At 41.3% G+C, this 18,106-nt stretch overlaps 1 protein-coding gene across 2 annotated transcripts in view; it reads right to left on the reverse strand.

Moving 5' to 3' along the window:
- The window catches only part of tsnare1 (T-SNARE Domain Containing 1), a 263,550-nt gene that overhangs the window by 86,993 nt on the left and 158,451 nt on the right, over positions 1–18,106 (reverse strand). The window contains exon 9 of one of the 2 annotated variants that reach the window (XM_051720402.1): positions 16,466–16,538. The exons of the other annotated variant lie outside the window; for it this stretch is intronic. Coding sequence (XP_051576362.1) covers positions 16,466–16,538 — 73 coding nt within the window. The remainder of the gene's footprint in view (positions 1–16,465; positions 16,539–18,106) is intronic. 2 annotated transcript variants of the gene reach the window in all.

An 18,106-nucleotide genomic window follows, 5' to 3' on the forward strand; every position in this document is an offset into this window, starting at 1 on the left:
TTGCGTGAATTAGATGGAGCTACACATTTTTAGGCATCATTTACAGGTGGGACATGTCCCTACCACTTTTTGCCCCACCACTTTTTGAAAACTTTTCAGGTAAATATCTAATGCAGAAGTCACATCTCTAGTTCTTGAGAAGGACTTTTTTTATTTACAAAGTGACACCCATATTTATATTAGTATTAGAGAATTCCAATAGTTAGAGTAAAAAAAATAAAAAAAGATAATAATATTAGATGGAACTAACTGATACTTCTCAGTATGGAATAAATACTCCCTTATATAATTCCATCTACTATTTTGAATGCCAATTTTCATTGAACTCAACACAACGCTTATGATATATAAAAATGTTGCCTATGTAGGAAGCTCTCTTGGTTTATGCATAGACCAAATATATAATCTCTTAAACAATGCTCACAAGTACCACAGGAGAAGAACAAGCAAGAGATTACAAAATAAATTAACAATCAACAGAAAAATCACAACGCAGGTGCCAAATTATATTATGATATAATTCAAAGTGGCATAAAGAAAAATACAGTCAACCTAAATCCTCAGGTATCCTTCTAAAGGACAGAATGGCATTATTGGGTGGTTTATTGTACAACCCTGTGGCAGCGGGTGCATGGTCGAGCATCCCTCCGGGGAGAGATAAAGCGGTAAGGGTGCTGACACCTGAACTAAATTATGTCTAACACCTGTCTCTAATTCCAGTGAGCATGGGGAGAGCGGCATATAAGCGGCCACACTACCAGCAGACAGAGAGAGAGAGTTTGGCACAATGAAGCCCACTGTGCTCGAGAAGCTGTTGTGTTTAACCTATTGTGTTTGTGAAGCTAATGTGTTTAAGTGACTACATGCCTGTGAAGCTGATGAATTTGTGAAGTTGTAAAGCATTGAAGTGGCCAATTAAAAGTCTAACCTGAGCCTGGATCCTGCTTCCCTGTGTCCTCCTTCCCTTCTGCTGTGAAGTCGTTTTACACTGGTGCCGAAACCCGAGACATTGAAGTACGCCCCATGGAGTCCTCGCAGTTGGCAGAGATCCTCAAGTCACTCGCCGGCCTACACCAGACCCACCAACAATCCCTGCTTGAGCTTTGCCAAGACCAAGATTGCCGGTTCTTCGAGACCCTACGAGCTCAAGCAGAGGACCGGCATGCGATCCGGAGCCTCCTCAGCCAGGAGAGAGCCCCGGCCGCGTCCCCGGACAACCACAGCTCCCTGCCCCCACCCACGCTTTTGAAGATGGGGGAAGAAGATGACCCCAAAGCCTCCAGGTTAAACTCCTGACTTATGAAGACCTGAAGAAGTCCATCCTGCAGCGGATTTGCCGCAGTCCAGAGCAGTACCGCCAGCTCTTCTGGTCCATGAAGCTAGAGAAGACCAACCACCTGTCTGCCTTCACACAACAGCTCTGAGATGCCTGCCGGAAATGGCTGTTGGCAGGGGATCGCGATGTCGTGGGAGTGCTGACCAGGTGGTGCTGGAGCAGCTAATCCATCGACTGCCAAAAAGGAATTGCAGAGTGGGTCTAGTCCCACCGCCCGGCATCGCTGGAGGAAGCTGTCCAACTGGCGGAGGACCATATGGCAGCGTATCCAAGGGCGGAAGAGCCCTCCTACTCTCTCTCCCCTCCCCCTGTGTTTTCCTCATTCTCTTCCCCCTCCCCACTTCCCTCTCACTCTGCTCTCTCTCCAGAGCCCGTTCCTGCCCCGCAGAGGCGAGGAGTCCCGCCACCGAGGCCAGTTCCTCGTGCGCGGGGGTTGGTACCCCCAACATCTACGGTGCCCCGCCGTTCTCCCCCTCAGGTGGAGGCACCCACCGACGCAGGTGCGGGCGTAGTGCCTGGGCCAGCCTGCTGGAGTTGTGGAGATCCAGGGCACTTCCGGGATCAGTGCCCTGTGTTAGAGCTGGGGATGGTGGTCCGCAGCCCGACCAGTCCGGAGCGTACCAGATACCGGTAAGCGTCAAGGGGGGTACTCACCAAGCTTGGTGGACACGGGTTGTAATCAAACCACTATCCACCAAAACTTGGTTCAACACGAGGCTTTGGGCACAGCTAAAACTGTGAGGCTGAAGTGTGTGCATGGGGATATTCACAACTACCCTGTGGTGACCCATGTGATTAAATTCCGGGGAACAAAACAAAGAGCGGAGGCCACGGTTATTTCCCGCCTCACCCATCTGTTGATTTTGGGGACTAATTGGCCTGAATTTAGAAATGTATTAAAGGGAATATGCGCGGATGGGTCCTGCACAAAAGCGATGAGATGTGAAATGTTCGATGCTCTGGCAGGGGAGGCGGAGCCAGGGCCGTCTTCATCAGCTCCATGTCATGATGACGTGAGGGGGGAGAGGCTGCAGCCCCTCCCATCCTCGGGGGATTTCCCGAAGGGGATTTCCCTTTGGAGCAGTCACGAGACGAAACCCTCAAGCACGCCTTTGACCAAGTGAGAGTGATCGATGGTCAACAACTCCAGCGAATGTCGCGCTTTCATATCCCTATTCCACAATTATAAATGAGCGGTTGTATAGAGTGATGCAGGACACTCAAACTAAGGAAGATACAACCCAGCTCTTAATACCGCTCCAGGCGACTCATTATAATTCCATGGCGGGGCATCTAGGGGAAAGAAAAACACTGAACCGACTAATAGCCCGTTTCTATTGACCGGGCACTGGCGGTGATGTTCGCAGGTGGTGTGTGGCTTGCCATGAATGTCAGCTGGTGAATCCACCGGCCACCCCAAAAGCGCCTTTGCGCCCCCTTCCACTGATCGAGGGCCCCTTCGAGAGAATTGCCATGGACATTGTCGGGCCATTAGAGCGGTCAACACATGGACATCGCTTTGCATTGGTCCTAGTGGACTATGCAATGCAGTATCCAGAAGCAGTGCCCCTGCGCAACATCTCAGCGCGCAGTGTTGCGGAGGCACTCTACAAAATAATCTCCCAGGTGGGGATTCCGAAAGAAATCCTCACTGATCAGGGCATAACCTTTATGTCACAGACACTATGCAAGCTTTACTAATTATTGGGCATTAAATCAATTTGCACCAGCGTTTATCATCCACAAACAGATGGTCTGGTGGAGTGAATTAATAAAACCCTTAAAAATATGATTTGTAAGTTCGTGCATGAGGTTGCTAGAAATTGGGACAAATGGCTCGATCCCCTGTTATTCGCAGTACGAGAGGTCCCGCAAGCCTCGACTGGGTTTTCCCCATTTGAGCTGCTGTATGGGCGACACCCACGTGGCGTGCTTGACGTCATACATGAAGCTTGGGAGGCGGGACTTTCAAACAGAAAAGAATGAAATTCAATACGTTCTTGATCTTATAGCAAAACTCCACACCTTGGGGCAACTAACACAATTTGCTCCAAGCTCAAGAACGACAGAGCCGACTGTATAACAGGGGAACTCGGCTACGGGAATTTGCATTGGGAGATAAGGTACTCGTATTACTCCCCACATCGAGCTCCAAATTACTCGCCAAGTGGCAAGGACCCTTTGAGGTCACACGACGAGTGGGGGATCTCGACACGCATCAAATTTATCACCTCAACCTCCTGAAATTGTGGAGGGAGGCGGCCCCTGTGACGTTGGGTAGTTCCGGAGAGGGTGGAGCTCGGGTCAGAGGTAAACACAAAACACAATCACGTCACCCCGGTCACTTGCGGAGACCACCTCTCACCGTACCAACTCGCAGAGGTTGCCAAACTACAACAATAATTCGCAGATGTGTTTTCCCCTCAACCGGGTCACACAAACCTCATCCAGCACCACATCGAGACCGAGCCAGTGGCTGTGGTATGTACCCGTCCCTACCGACTGCCCGAACAAAAAAAAAATTGTCCGGGAAGAATTGAATGCAATGCTCCATATGGGAGTAATAGAGGAATCCCACAGCGATTGGTCCAGCCCTGTTGTTCTGGTGCCTAAGAGTGACGGGTCTGTACAGTTCTGTGTGGTTTATAGAAAAGTCAACGCGGTGTCTAAATTTGATGCCTACCCATATTGATGAGTTGCTCGATCGGTTAGGCACTGCTCGATTTTATTCGACACTGGATTTCAAAGGGTTATTGGCAGATCCCCTTGACAAAACTGCTTTCTCCACACCGTTCGGATTACACCAATTTGTGACACTTACGTTCGGTTTGTTTGGGGCTCCGGCCACGTTTCAGTGCCTCATGGACCAAATCCTCAGACCGCATTCGGCTTATGCCGCTGCCTATTTGGATGACATCATCATATATAGCAATGACTGGCAGCGGCATATGCAGCATCTGGGGGTGGTTCTCAGGTCGTTGCGATGGACAAGGCTCACAGCAAACCCTAAGAAGTGTGCGATTGGGCGGGTGGAGGTACGGTATCTGGGGTTCCACTTGGGCCATGGGCAGGTGCGTCCCCAAATAGACAAGACCGGGGCAATTGTGACCTGCCCGAGACCCAAGACCAAAAAGGGGTGAGACAGTTCCTGGGGCTGACTGGCTATTATAGGAGATTTGTGCCTAACTATTCAGACATCACCAGCCCACTGACTGATCTCACTAAAAAGGGAGCGCCAGAACCGGTCCAGTGGACGGAACAGTGCCAACAGGCATTTACGCAGGTTAAAGCCGCACTTTGCAGGGGGCCGCTTTTACATGCACCTAATTCCTCTCTTCCTTTTGTACCGCAGACGGACGCTTCAGACAGGGGGCTGGGGGCCGTACTCTTGCAGGTGGTGGAGGGGGAGGAGTGCCCAGTGCTGTACATCAGCTGCAAGCTCTCCTTGAGGGAAACAAAGTACAGCACCCTGGAAAAGGAGTGTCTGGCCATCAAGTGGGTTGTCCTCACTCTCCGTTACTACCTGCTGGGGCGGGCCTTCACCCTCTGCTCAGATCACGCCCCACTCCAATGGCTCCACTGCATGAAGGATACCAACGCGCAGATCACCTGGTGGTATCTAGCCCTCCGGTCCTTTAAATTCAAGGTGGTCCACAGACCAGGGGCGCAGATGGCTGTCGCCGACTTCCTTTCCAGAAATGGTGGGGGGGGGAGTGGTAGAGAGGCTGGATGGCTCCCCGGCCTGAGTCGGGTGGTGGGGATATGTGGCAGCGGGGGCATGGTCTGTCTAACACCTGTCTCTAATTCCAGTGAGCATGGGGAGAGTGGCATATAAGTGGCCACGCTACCAGCAGACAGAGAGAGAGAGTTTGGCACAATGAAGCCCACGGTACTCGAGAAGCTGTTGTGTTTAACCTATTGTGTTTGTGAAGCTAATGTGTTTAAGTGACTACGTGCCTGTGAAGCTGATGAGTTTGTGAACTTGTAAAGCCTTGAAGTGGCTGATTAAAAGTCTTACCTGAGCCTGGAACCCGCTTCCCTGTGTCCTCCTTCCCTTCTGCTGTGAAGTCGTGTTACAAACCCCAATTCCGAAAAAGTTGGGACAGTATGAAAAATGCTAATAAAAACAAAAAGGAGTTATCTGTAAATTATATTCACCCTTTGCTATATTGAAAGCACCACAACTACACATAATATGATGTTTTACCTTGTGAATTTTATTGTTTTTTTTTTGAAAATGTACAGTCATTTCAAACCAGATGATTGCAACACGCTCCAAAAAAGTTGAAACAGGGGCAATTTTAGACTAATAACAATTTGTCATATCCTGTAAGGCAATGTGAAACAGGATATGTTAAACAGGTGAAGCAATTGTGTCATAGTACTGTATACTGTATAAGGAGCCTCCAAAAACAGCCTAGTCCTTCAAGAGCAAGGATCGTTCAAGACTTGTCAATTTGCCAACAGATGCTTGAGCAAATAATCCAGCACTTTGAGAACAATGTTCCCCAAAGACAAATTGGAAGGATTTTGGGCATTTCACCCTCTAGAATGCACAATATAGTTAAAAGATTCAAGGAATCTGGTCAAATCTTGGTGCGTAAAGGGCAAGACGAAATCCACTTCTGAATGCGTGTGATCTCTGATCCCTCAGACGTCACTGTCTTAAAAATCGTCAATCATCTGTAATGGATATCATGAACATGGGCTTTGGGATAACTTTAGAAAACCTTTGTTAGTCAACACCACTCACCACTGCATCCAGAGATGCAAGATAAGACTTTACTATGCAAAGCAGAAGCCCTACATCAACACTGTCCAGAAGCGCTGCCGACTTCTCTGGGCTCCGTCTCATTTTAGATGGAAAGTAGAACAGTGGAACTGTGTTTTTTTTTTGGTCTGAAGAGTCCACATTTCAAAACATTTTTGAAAAACAAAGCCGTTTTGTTATCCAGGCCAAAGAGGAAAAGGACCATCCGAGCTGTTATTACCGTCAGGTCCAAAAGCCAGTGTCTGTATGGGCCAGGGGTGTGTCAGTGCCCATGGCATGGGTAACTCGCACATCTGTGAGAACACCATGAATGCAGACAGATATGTACACATTTTGGAGCAACATTTAATGCCATCCAGCACCGTCTTTTCCAGGAACGTCCCTGCATTTTCCAGCAGGACAACTTCAAACCACATACTGCCCGGATTACAAGTGCATGGCTGTGTAGGCAGAGAGTGTGGGTGCTAGACTGGCCTGCCTGAAGTCCTGACCTGTCTTCAATTGAGAATGTGTGGCACATTATTAAGCACATCATACGGCAACGAAGACCCTGTACAATTGTGCAGCTAAAGACCTACATAATGGATGAATGGGGGAAAATTCCACTTTCTAAACATAACAAACTTGTGTCTTCAGTGCCTAAATGCTTAATAAGTGTTATTAGAAGAAATAGTGATGTTTCACAGTGGTAAACACTCGACTGTCCCAATTTTTTTGAAGCGTGTTGCAATCATCTGATTTGAAATTACTGCACATTTAAAAAACAATAAAAATAAATGAAATTCACAGGGTAAAACATCATATAATGTGTATTTGTAGAGCTTTCAATATAGCAAAGGGTATTTATAATTTATAAATCACTCATTTTTGTTTTTAATATCAATTTTCATACTGTCCCAACCTTTTTGGAATTGGGGTTGTATACTGTGTGGCTCACTAGATTCTAACATTTTTGCTAGTCATAAGCTGTGATAACCTTTAGCATGTCTGACATAATTTCCCTGTGTAAATATTAAGTGCCCATGCGAGGAACGAAGTTGATAACAGGGACAATTTCAATTTCCCTTTTCTCTCATGAACACTTCCCTTTGTGTTTCTCCTCTGCTTCCTCTCATTTTTCCTTGAGCTGCTGCTTTACTGTGACTGTGAGAGTGTTAAATGTGCTCTGCACATCCTTAACCTCTCCTGAAGGAATAGTGTCTTCACTCATCTGGCCGTAGAATGTACAGTACACACAGGATTAATTAAAACAGCCGGATGAAAGGACACAGCGCCGGATGGGTACCAAATAGAATAGAAATGGACATTATCCAAAAGGGAGGCCATGTTTAGTGGTATTTCTATCTCATGCAACATTTCACATTCAACAGTACATTAAAATCTCTTTTATATTTTATGATATCGTCAATGAAAATGTTTGTTGCGCTTATGAAGACAAGATGAAAAAGATGCATGACAACAATTAAGTGATTTTAATAATCACTTATGTGAAAAAAAACCTGTCCTGTTGAATAAATATGAGATATTGCACAGTATTAACAATGCACTAACATTGTTTTAGAAGAAAAACAATTTAAAAGAATTTGGTTGATTCAAATAACCCAATTATATTATGTTCAGAGAGCTGAACACCAATAAACTGAAACACTTTCCTAGCGAGTTAATTTGCTTACTTAAACACATCCTATTTACATGTGATTGTTACATAATGGGTAACACTTTACAATAAAATTAATTAACTACATTAGTTAACATGAACTTACAATGAACCATACTTTTACAGCATTTATTAATCATGCTAATGTTAACTTCAACATTTACTAATAGATTTTTAAAATTAAAAGTTGTATGTTAACTGTAAATGTGCAGTATGTAAGATTCAGAAACCCTTGTTATTAATGACACCTGTGGCCGTTAAGTGAACTGCAGCCAGCTACCTGTTGCTCGTGCACACACTCTATAGGGACGCGAGTGAGTGAGCATCAGCCAAAACAATAACATAACGTACAAAGTGACTGAACGTGATCCACCGGCATCATGCTGACAAATGAGGTAGCATAATTAAAATTACACAGTTATGATTGTTTTACTATAAACTTTGAGACTAAACTAAAACTATTTATCAGCTAACATAGCATACTGATACACACATACAGCTACACACTACCGAACTATACCAGACAGTTTACAGTTATGTTGCACTATTGAATGTTTTGTATGTCATATGTTGTACTACGAATAAGAAACCAGCGTATTTGCTTAAATTTATCCTGTATACCTGACTTTTAGTATAAAGAGAAGATCGTTGAAATTATTTGAAAGTTATAAAGCAAGGTAGCTTGCAATTCATCAGTGTTAGCAGGCAAGATCAAGTTAGCTACAATTACACAGATCAATCCTTATAGCACTATATATTTCACATGCTTTGCAGTTATGTAAGCTTACCTGTCCAATAAGAAGAACGCCTATTCAGGGTCAGTTTTGATCCCCAAAACCAAATGAATGTCCCTCCAGGAATCAAATGCCCTGCCGATGTTCACTCTAGTTTTCACTCGACCACGATCATGTTACTGTTTGTGTAGGAGACGGTGTTGTGCTGGGAGCCGGATGTTTGCTGGATTCCATCTCTAAGGTAACGTTACCTAGTGTAGCAGTTTGTTGTTGCTCTTGAATATCGGAAGAGAAGCTATTACTGTCTGAGGCAAGGCTCTCAGGAGCATCCTTTGGATTTTCCCGGCAAAAGCAACCCGCACCCTTCGCACGAAAATCAGTCTACAGGCTTTAATAGGCAACCTAGGAAGTCCGGGAAGGGCTCAGTTTTTAAGTTGCATTACAAGCCGTTCACACATTGGCAAAAAAAAGGTGAATATTACATGAAAATTGTTACATATTGCACCTTTAATGTAATATAAACTAGCACAAACCAACAATGTTTTTTTTTTTTTAATCAATTAACATTAACAAAGATTATTACATTCTATTAAAAATATTGTTTATTGTAAGTTTATGACACCTAATGCAATTACTAATGAAATAGTTGTAGTGTATAGATGAAGTAACTGTTTACAAATAAATCCGGCACTTCTGGGTACTTTAAGACTGAAGAAAAAACAGATAAAAAAAAAAAAAAAAACTACTGTCAATGGGTGCTTCACTCAAATTTATCAAAGATTTGTGAGGTTAAAACAGTGCGTTTCCGAAAGATTATTGGATATTTGGGCTTCAGTAAATCTCAGTATTTATAGACATAATTTATATTTCACAGATCACAGTCATCGAGTCGGCTGTAATGAGACCCAATTAGCCCACAGCTGCTGTTGGTAGATTTGAACTTTTCACAAAGAAAACATGGAAGGTCTAACGGGAAGAAAGGGACACTGTCTCCACCATCACAGCACATAGGCTACTGTCTGTGAAATGATTTGCAAATTAAAATAATGTCATATTGCTAAAAGTATGTAGGCCTATATGCATTTATTTTGAATGAAGTAAGGAACAATTGTTAAATTGTTTGAACATGTAATATGATCAGGGTTGGGAGGGTTACTTTTGAAATGTATTCCACTACAGATTACAGAATACATGCTGTAAAATGTAATTTGTAATGTCTTCTGTTAGATTGCTCAAGGTCAGTAACATATTCTAAATACTTTGGATTACTTCTTCAGCACGGGTAGATTTTTTCACTTGTTTTGACTGTAAAAACTCTGCCAGTACAGTAAGACAAAATACACGTTAAAAATACATTCTCTGAAAAACCTAATATCTTATGCAGTGTTGTTTCTAAAACAAGATCAATCTTGTTTTAAGGATTTTTAGATATTTTTTCAGGAAAAAATACTAAAATTATTATCAAGAATATGATTTTTGCCCTAAAATCAAAGGTCTTACTAGAAAAAAAAAAAAAAAAAAAAAGAAAATATGATCCAACATGAATTTTCTTGATAGAAAAATATGATCGTGCCTGGTAACATGCGCATGTAAAATGGCTAGAAATAGCATTTTAGCTTAGAATAAAGCTGACAATTTACACAAGGTTTATTTCTATTTCTTCTGCTCCAAACTTACTTCAAACTTACTTGTCTGTCTGCTCGTATGAATGTAACACATCATAAGAAAGTGTTTCACCGCTGTTCAAATGCACTTTGGATTGCATCATCTATATGTATAAATGTTTTCCATCTGACAGGACTAAATATTAAATGAAACAAATGGCAATAAAATGCAACGTAATCTCTCAGTAATCAAAATACTTTTTGAATGTAACTGTATTCTAATGACCAATTATTTAAATTGTAACTGTAGTGGAATACAGTTACTTATATTTTGTATTTTAAATAAGTAATCCTGTTACATGTATTCCGTTACTCCCCAACTCTGAATATGATGATATTGAAGTCAAACATTTGACTGTAATTTACTGTATGTAGGTTAATATTTCAAGCAGAAAAGACGTATACTGTATGTCTGATGGTAGTTTTGATTTTCATATGCCACATTTCTCAGGCTTTAGAAGTGTGCTAAGCATGTGAGGATGTGTATTCATCATAAAGGTTTATTGAATCAAGTTAGAACTTGTTTTACCGATAATTCAGAAAGAACCTATATAATTTATTTACTGTAAACCATAGATCTCTCTTTATAATAACTTTTATTGACATACATTATTACATTATATAACGCTTAAAAGATGATTAAAACGGCAGTGCTGCCCATATCCACCATACAAATGTGCTGCTCAAAAGAGCCAGGAAGTGCAGTTGCCTGCGGTGTGACGTCGGAGTAATTTCATCTATTACATAAACTTAATATTACAAATTGCATCAGCAAAGATAATAATGCAAATGCAAGGCTTTGACTTGGATAACTTATGTTGAGAATAGGTATGCCGTTGCCATAACAATGTGTATATGCGATGCAATATCCTAAACAGTCTAAAGCTTGAAGTGTTCACAACACAGTAACATCTGAACAGTAGAGTATACTTCAGTATTCTCATTTTATGCTATAATTTCAGGAGCTCAGTTTTTATACGGTTTTCCCACATTGTATTTTGTTTATGATGATATGTTGATATATTTAAAATGAAAATACAGTACATTTTAAAAAAACTTTTGAATATTTAAGTAAGTTTGGTCTGTTACAGTTTGACACATTTGTAATTGTGCACGTTTTCGTTAACTACAATTATCTCCTTTTAGTCAGAGTGAAATGGACTACAATAAATGATATGATGACATATTGACAAAATATTTTTCAAAAAACTGTGTCTTAAAGAACTGTGTAAAAAGTAACCCTGCTCACACACCATTTATAAACTGAGGTGCAGTGTTGTAGTACTCGAGATCGGTCTTGGTCTCAAGACCACTTTTTGAAGGTTTCGTCTCGGAATCGACCGCATTTATGCTGGGTCTTGTCTGGTCTCAGACAAAGAGGACTCGGGATTTTATTTCAAGACCGATCAAGACCACAACTCTGGGGATATCACCAAATTGCCTGTGCATTGACTATGCATTGTCTGATTTATTTGTTAACATCACAATGTTTGTTTCCCAACTACTGTGCCCAATAGTGTGCCGTGAAAGATTGTCAAGTGTGCCATAGAAAATTATCAAATTCCTCAAACTAAATAAATACAGTTTTTATCCCGCTATTTTAGTGAAGGCATAGAGATGGTAGAAGAGTTTTAAAGTTGCCAATTCAGTATATTTTCCATTACAAAGTATTTTATGCAACCAGTTATATTATATCCATCATAACATTACTGTTCTAAAAACTCTAGTCCGCTGTCAAATGCAACTCCTCACATGCCCACAAAATGATGCTTCATCATCACAATTGTAGTAAAAACATTCAGTCAGTGAACCGAATGAATGAACATAATACAACAGGTGTATTGTTTTACTCAAAGACTAAAAGCTGTTTATTTATGCACAGCATAGAGTTACAGGTGTTATGAACAGATGTGGCTAATTTGTCACGTTTCTTTCATGAAACATAAAATGAATATGAGAAACTGTTACATACGATTAATAAAAGCAAATTCTCCTGTTTTAAACAAGTCCAAAAACACCGTGATACGATGTGTAGTTTCTGAGGTACTGTAATCTTCACGGCGCGCGTTTGACATCTGAACCGGTAAATGGAGGCTGGGCGGCTGCTCTCAGGTCCTGCCTGTCGGATCCAACCTCTGTCAGTGCGACTTATGTGTTTTTTTTTTCTCTCTATCAAAAATGCACTTTTGACCCCGTGCGACTTATAGTCAGGTGCGACATTATTTCCGGAAAATACAGTAGATAAAAAAAATTATAAAAATGTATTTGCTGTGCCATTGCAAGAATTAATTTGCAAGAACAAATCTACAAATTGGAAAAGAAACAAATTTGTTGGTTTTCCATTATCCAATTAGCGCTCTTGGCATCTGTGACCTCATTATACAGCGTGCCTATGTTACTTGCCTTTTTTGCATAGCCAAATTTCAAACGAGTTCACGTTACTAAGATAGACAGAAAACATGGACAAGTTCTTGAAAAGGAAAACTATCGACGATGGTTATGTGGGATAGTGGTGTACCATGGGATTTTTTAATCGTAAAAAGTGTGCCGTGGCAGAAAAAAGGTTGGGAAACACTGACCTAAACCACAAAGAGTTCATCTGCAAAAAAAGCATCCAAAAGAAACACACAGCAGTAAGTAAATTCTGCAATGCAATGCTTACTGAGATGGCTGTGTTGGGCCTCATGTATTCAGATAGAAGACAAAGGCAGGCCTAACACAGTCATAAAACCTAACTCGGGCCCCCACATAAGTCATAAATCTTACTGATAAAAACCGCGCCAAAATCAAACAAAGGGAGTCCAAAACAGACTACAAATCCCATGAAGCCTTGCTCACTAAAGGAGCGAACTCTCAACTCCTATTGGATGAGGCACACGACAGAACGCACCTCAACCATGACATCATCAGGAGTAGAAATACTACTGAAATGCTTCCGGGATTTGCTTCAAGCAACTTTGCTCGCCATGTGTAGACGCAGCTCATCGCTGCTCTCAGGTGTAGCCTTGTGGCACAAGGAAGTAACGTCCGACTTGAAACTGAGGCCATACAATCTCCATCTCGCTGGACTTGTTGAGATTACTCTGTGTTCCACTGAGCACTCTAACAGATCAGAAGGAGACCGCAGAGCAGTCTGCATCTTCATCCGTTTGCCTGCAGAAGTGAAGAGAGAAAAGATTTCTCTTCCATCTTCAATCAAGTCGACATTACTGATTTCTCCACCAGCCCGCCGAGAATCAGCAGCCGTACCGCCCGCAGACAGAGTGAGGAAACGGCCTCCCGTCATCACCCAAGCCTCGAGGAACCGAGTCTGAGTTAAAGGACGGATGAACACACATTCTGCATCCTCATGCGATTCAAGTAAGAGGTTTACGTCTGGGCAGAGATAGAATATTATAGTGTGTTATTCTTGTGTATCAAGGTTATTGCTTGTACAGTTTACGGACCACCATGTCCGCTCATTATTAATACCCAGGGTATTAATTATCACAAATTTGATTTGCTGTACTGTTGTCCAACCACATTGGACTGTTGTGCATTTCCACCATCGCGGGTGAGACCGGCAAACTGAGTTTATCCATTAAAGAATCAAAGACCGTGGGATGGTTTACGAGCCGTCCACCACGTCTCTGAGTGATAAACTAACAGCTGCCTTCTCTCCCACGATCACGAAATCGGCTTTGGGGCCGTCACTTAATTCTCTCTCGTACTAACCACACACACACACACGCGACCCCTCACAAACATTCTGGCACACATTTTTGGCTAGTAGATAGCTTCGTGATAAAGCTCAGCTTTGTCCCTAAGCTACCATTGACTGGTTTCTCTCCGTCCACATTTGCGGCCATATTCCCTGGCCGGAAGTCTCGCGTGACATATTCTCCATGAGAGTCACGTCCGCCATTTTGTGCACGTCCCTCCTTACACACACACACTCTTACACACACACCTTATGTGTTTATTTTAGTTTCCATATCTAATCATATCACTGTTTGTAGTTGTAAGTCGGAAGTTTATTGACTGCATTGTATTAATTATTAATTGATATTACTGCATAAATAAACTTTGTTATATTACAAAGAGAAGTGTTTTGGTTTGTTTTGCATACACCTGTGTCATGCTGACGGGATGTCAGTGCTCGGATTCAAGCCTTCATTAATTGTTTTTTTTTTTTCCGAAAATCGATATTCTTCGGATGTCGATTTTCCTAAGAAAACAATCTAATATTGAGACTGTTATATTATCTGGTTATTAGTCCCTGATTCCAGGGTGGTGCCCCGTCAAAATTAATCCTTATTAATATTCTATAGATTTTTGATCTTGATAATTATCTTTGATGATTGTTGAATTTGAATGATCAATAAGCTAGTGTTAATTTTAATTAATGTTTCATGGATGTTAATAATTAAAGATTATCTTTGATAATTGTTGATTTAAAGGATTAGAAAAAGCTAACATTGATTCTCATCAATGTTCTATTGATTTTAATAATTAATAATTATCTTTGATAATTATTAATTATTGCTAATAACCAAACTTGCTCCTAAACGTTGCGCACTACATTTACTGGAGCCCCATATGAGGTTTTAATGAGTTAGATTCAATTAATTAATTTAAATATTAATTAATAACTAAAAAAATAATTATCAATTATTTCTGATAGTAACACTGATCTAAACAACCAGTAAAGCCCTACATACTAATTGGTGCCCCGTGTGAGGCATCCTACTTTGTCACAGTGTGTATGCATAAGAGTTCAAAGTAATAACTTGAATCATTATTTCAAAGTCTGGTTCTGTTTGACAATTGACTTCTCACAACTTGCCAAACATAAGCCAGTGTGGTGTGAAAGTGCTCTTAAGAGTGAATTAGGGGTTGGTAAATTTACTATAGTCTGCTTAAAACCTGCTGTTTTTGTATTTAACTCCTAAAGCTTTCACCTAGATGTTACAGAGAGGTGCCAAGTCACTTCATTTACGTCCACCAAAAAGAGAACGCAGTGAAATTTGCACATTACATAACAGTAGCCCGTAAGCCACAGGTCGAAGCCTCTCACCTGTGCATTCGTGTTAGCATTATAGCAACTGTAAAACAACCAGTAAAGCCCTACAGCTGAGACCATGTCAAACGTTTATCGGCACTTAGAGAGGAAGCATAAAGAAAGATAAGCTAAGTGTAAGTGATGCTAGCAAAGCTAGCTAGCTAATGTTAGTAATCTGCCTCTTGCTGCATTCCATTCAACTCAGAAAGTTACTATATTTTTTAAGAAAAGACAGAGAAAAGTGAAGACTTAAGTATTGAATAATTGTTTGATATATTCTGTACTTAATGATGGTTTCTAGGGCAAGAGTCATCCAGAAAACCTGCTGTGATGCTTGCACAAAATTTTTTTGGTGGATAGTAAAACTTGGAAAAGTAGTGTTGAATATAGATGGTTAAGATGATTTCAGCTCCTTAGTGTTTGTTTGTATTTGTTTGCTCATAGAAAGCAAAGGACAATTCACACATACAATTCACCTCTGCAATGCCTTTTGATAATTTTATCAAGGCATTTCTCACACACACACACACACACACACACACACATACATATATATATATACATATGGCAATAAAAGAGGTGAATGAAGAGGAATCTTCATATGTTTTCTGTGGGTTCTTATGGGAATGTGGATCTTTCAGATCAATTTGAGGAGTGCCTATGGTTTGCATGTTCCACATTTTATCGTAAGTGTGTCATGCAGTGTGAGACTCGCACTGGTCTGGTCTTGGTCTTGACTTGGTCTCGCCCTGCCTTGGTCTCGACTTGGTCTCAACCCCTCAAAGTCTTGGTCTTGTCTCGGTCTTGGTCTTGACTTGGTCTCGGTTTAGATGGTCTTGACTACAACACTGCTGAGGTGAATGCAATACTAATGCTTACAGCAACCTCTATGCAACAATACCTACTTTTAACTTGTGACTCAGCACATGAATTTTGCTTTCCCTATTTATTCTCTGCCCCACTTTCCCACTTACTCTCTCTCTCTCTCACTGTGTGTTTACTGTACATTGAATCTTTGCTGTTTCTTTGATCTCAGCTTCTCTAGAGGTCTCAGTGCAGTAGAGACCAACAAACTGTCATGTATTGAGCTGCTGAAGGTGATGTCTTGTTCTCTCCTCTGAAACATCACCTTAGCACAGCAGGGGATTATGGAATGGATAGGGAGAGAAGTGATTATCAATAAAGGCCAGACAAACAAGGCTGAGTCAATAGACTCCTAATCTGAAACATAAAGTCACACCCACACACAAATAAGATCTCACCTATGGTGTCTCCTTGTTCATGCACCATGCTGGCCAAGTCCTTCATAATCTGATTAACGTCCAGAATGTCTCTCTGCAACAACAAAACAGATATCACAGCTCAACGATGAGTCAACGAAACACCAAGATGTTCTAAAGAGATATTTTGGAAGTTCATCATGTGCGGATTCCCATTGAGATGATTCTATTTCACCCGTGTTATTTTGCCATGCGAATGTAAATGTGATCGTGCCTTAAAAAAGGAAACAATAATGTAGCGACTTTGATTCAGCACCACGAAAACCTCTCTTGGGTAGATTTTTTTCTCAGAGAAGATTTTCTGTAATTTTCACTCACACAAAGCTATAACATACATTTTTTGAATGTAGTGCATAAATTAGGGGTTTGCCTAATGAGATGACCTTCTTAAAACACATTAAACACATACAACATGGAGAATAACCATGTTAAAACCAAACTTCTTCCTCCTCCAGTGGTGCTTCCCATCAAACATCTATTTTTTGTACCCAGGCCTGAAACAATATGGAGGCTTCTAAACCATGAGTCTATCTCCACCTCACAGGCCTTTTGTTCTGTATACACAACCCCATGCAAGTGCAGCTGGGTCGGTGGAGCTGAAAACATTGAGCCATTCATCACAGGTGTCTGCAATTGTTTGGGAAACTGGCAGCCATTTGGGCTCTTGGCAAAAACCATGCATCCAGAGCCAAAATGGCCCCTAGCAAACCACACATTACTATAGACTTTCAGTATTTTTCTCTCTGGCCATCAACACCATCACAAAGCAACATATTTATTTTACCCACCAAGGCATTCGTGCAAATTTAAATTCAGTCTGTAGTGACATCAGGACATGACAGAATGTCATTATGCATGATTAGTAGGGAGGAACTTTATGCAAGGAGAAGAAAAAAATCAGCATGCTACATATCCAGCTAGAGTAATCATAGTTTCATTTACTGTAACATTCAAAACAGCTCCTTTAGTAAAGAACTCTCCATAGAGTTGCATCCCCTTTGAGAATTGGGTTTGTAGCTAACAGGCACTGAATAGAGAATAAATCAAAGCACAAGTCATAACCGGCAAATACAATTCAACACACTGAAGGAAATCGGGGGAAAAGTCTGATGAAATATGAAGAAATTACTTAAAGCTGAAGTATGTAATTTCTGCGACACTAGCACCACCGAACAGGATTGCTAAAATAAACAATGTTTTCAAAACAGCTTTCTGAATGTGCCCCTCACCTGCAGTTGTTCAAACAGTCAAATAGCCCCGCCCAACTCATGGCATTGGTTCAGTAACGTTGTTGGGGTGGGTCTAAGCAGGTCACTCAAAACAAACCACACAGATATAGGTTTGTGTCCACACCTATTTTGAGTGCACTAGCGCTAAGCGCAGCGCAATGCCATAAGTCATACACAGAAAGTCAATGGGAATGGCCAGGAAGTTTTGGTATTTTTGAGCAAATATGCACCAAGTCTGGTCAAGTGCAATTTAATTCTGAAGTTCTTCTCCAGCACATCTGCATTCTATTTTATAGTCCATTCCATGTCAAGGGCCAGCAATATAAACAAAGACAGCACATTCATAAGGAGGTGGTAGTGTAAATGGACTGTATACTATGAATTGCAAGAATGG

This window comes from Myxocyprinus asiaticus, chromosome 16 (genome assembly GCF_019703515.2).
Source record: "Myxocyprinus asiaticus isolate MX2 ecotype Aquarium Trade chromosome 16, UBuf_Myxa_2, whole genome shotgun sequence".
Taxonomy (NCBI): Eukaryota; Metazoa; Chordata; class Actinopteri; order Cypriniformes; family Catostomidae; genus Myxocyprinus; species Myxocyprinus asiaticus.